This window comes from Mandrillus leucophaeus, unplaced genomic scaffold (assembly GCF_000951045.1).
Source record: "Mandrillus leucophaeus isolate KB7577 unplaced genomic scaffold, Mleu.le_1.0 Scaffold555, whole genome shotgun sequence".
Lineage (NCBI taxonomy): Eukaryota > Metazoa > Chordata > Mammalia > Primates > Cercopithecidae > Mandrillus > Mandrillus leucophaeus.
In genome coordinates, this window is record NW_012105975.1 from 430,934 (window position 1) to 432,755 (window position 1,822).

General features: G+C 47.1%; 1 protein-coding gene across 1 annotated transcript in view; it reads right to left on the reverse strand.

The window, feature by feature from the left end:
* ARMC9 (armadillo repeat containing 9) overlaps positions 1-1,822 on the reverse strand; it is a 218,680-nt gene that overhangs the window by 117,994 nt on the left and 98,864 nt on the right. Inside the window, exon 16 of the mRNA XM_011998077.1 lies at positions 1,010-1,086. Coding sequence (XP_011853467.1) covers positions 1,010-1,086 — 77 coding nt within the window. The remainder of the gene's footprint in view (positions 1-1,009; positions 1,087-1,822) is intronic.

The window sequence follows — 1,822 nt, forward strand, 5'->3', positions numbered from 1 at the left end:
GTGTGGAAACCAAGTGGTACTCAATCGTATCCTGCTCAGATATACCCCTGGGTCTCATCTGTCTAAAGTGGTCAGATTTTTGTTGAAGCTTGGCCATGGTTTCTGCAATGGCATTTGTAGAAGGCAAGTGAGAGAACAATCATATTTGATTATTTGTTTTTGTTAATTTGTTTACCCACACCTCTACTTTATTTAAAAAGAGCTTGAGGCCCATAGGTTGAAAACTTAGAAAAGAACACTAGGTGTTGGGGGGACGCTGGTGAGAGCAAACGCTAGTATAGCCATTCTGGAGGACGATTTGGCAGGACTCAGTGACCTGAAACTGACGTATGCTGGCAGCCAGCAGTGATGAGTGTCTACGCATCCCTGGAAGCTCTGGCACAGGCTCCCGATGGGCAGGTGCGGCCCTGTCCACTGAGGACTGCTGTGGCAACAGAGAGTGGGAGGCACCCAAAGTGTACAGGCTGGATAAGTAGAATGGCAGGGGTGCAAACAAGGGGCTATTTTGCAGTAGTGACACTTAATGAACTAGACATATGTAAAGCCACATAGAAAGGTCCTAAAAACACAGGGGAAAAGCCATCAACAGAATGAGACCTAGAGGGCAATCTACTTCTGTAAATTCAATACACATGTACACAGTATCATATCTCTTTTAAGGCTCCATCCACATCCACAGAGATACATTAAACATACCAAGGGAGTGGCATGTGAGGGAGGAATGTTGGGGGCTAAATGATGAGAAAAAGCAATGCCAGAGGGGCCCAGCACAGGCCAGTGGGCCAAGCAGACGGGGACAGAAAGAACAACATCCTGCTTCTGACTTCCAAAATTCTAAAAATTATAAAAGATCTCCAGCTGCTTATGAAAATCCCCGGAGGAGGGAGAACATGTACAGTTTTCAAATACAGCAACCATCCTGGGCCAGCTGTGGGCCTGTGGGGTCACAGGCATTGGGTCCCCAGTGCAGCCTCCCCTAAGCCCAGGGCCAGTAGTGCTGAATGAGTACCTCATGGTTTTCATGGCCAAGAAGATCCGAAAGGACTTTGAGCACGAGGCCTGCCACCTTGGCACACATGTTCTTCCCTATGGGAAACAAACCAAAGCTAAACATGACATGTCTAAACCCAGAAGCAGAATTTTGGGTCACGTGGACTTGGGGACAAATCTTGGCTCCTCTGCTCATGAGCTGTATGACCTCGGGTGAGTCACATAACCAGTCTGGGCCTCAGTTTCCTCCTCTTTACAACAGAGATTACTATTCATACCTACCTCAAAGAGTGATGCAAAATTAAATAAACTAATGTATGTAAAGGACTCAGTGTAGCATACAACCTCAGTGCTCAGTAAACCACCCCAAATGGTGGCTATTACTCCGGTCAGAGCACAGAGCGAGTCATTACAGTGAAAGCACAATACATTATAGAGCAATGTTCTCCCTCCCACGCACGGATACCAGCATCACGAAGACCATACAGGCATTTTAGTAGCTATAAACGTCATCATAAAAATCACCGCAAATAAGGTGGTGATGATGAAGAAAAGCTAATTCTAATCTGATCAACGTATTAGAAGTTAGGACTTCTGGCTGGGTGTGGTGGTTCATGCCTGTAATCCCAGCATTTTGGGAGGGCGAGGCGGGTGGATCACTTGAAGTCAGGAGTTCAAGATCAGCCTGGCCAACATGGTGAAACCCCCTCTCTACTAAAAATACAAAAATTAGCCGGCGTGGTAGTGGGCACCTGTAATCCCAGCTACTCAGGAGGCTGAGGCAGGAGAATCGCTTGAACCTGGGAGGCGGAGGTTGCAGTGAGCCAAGATC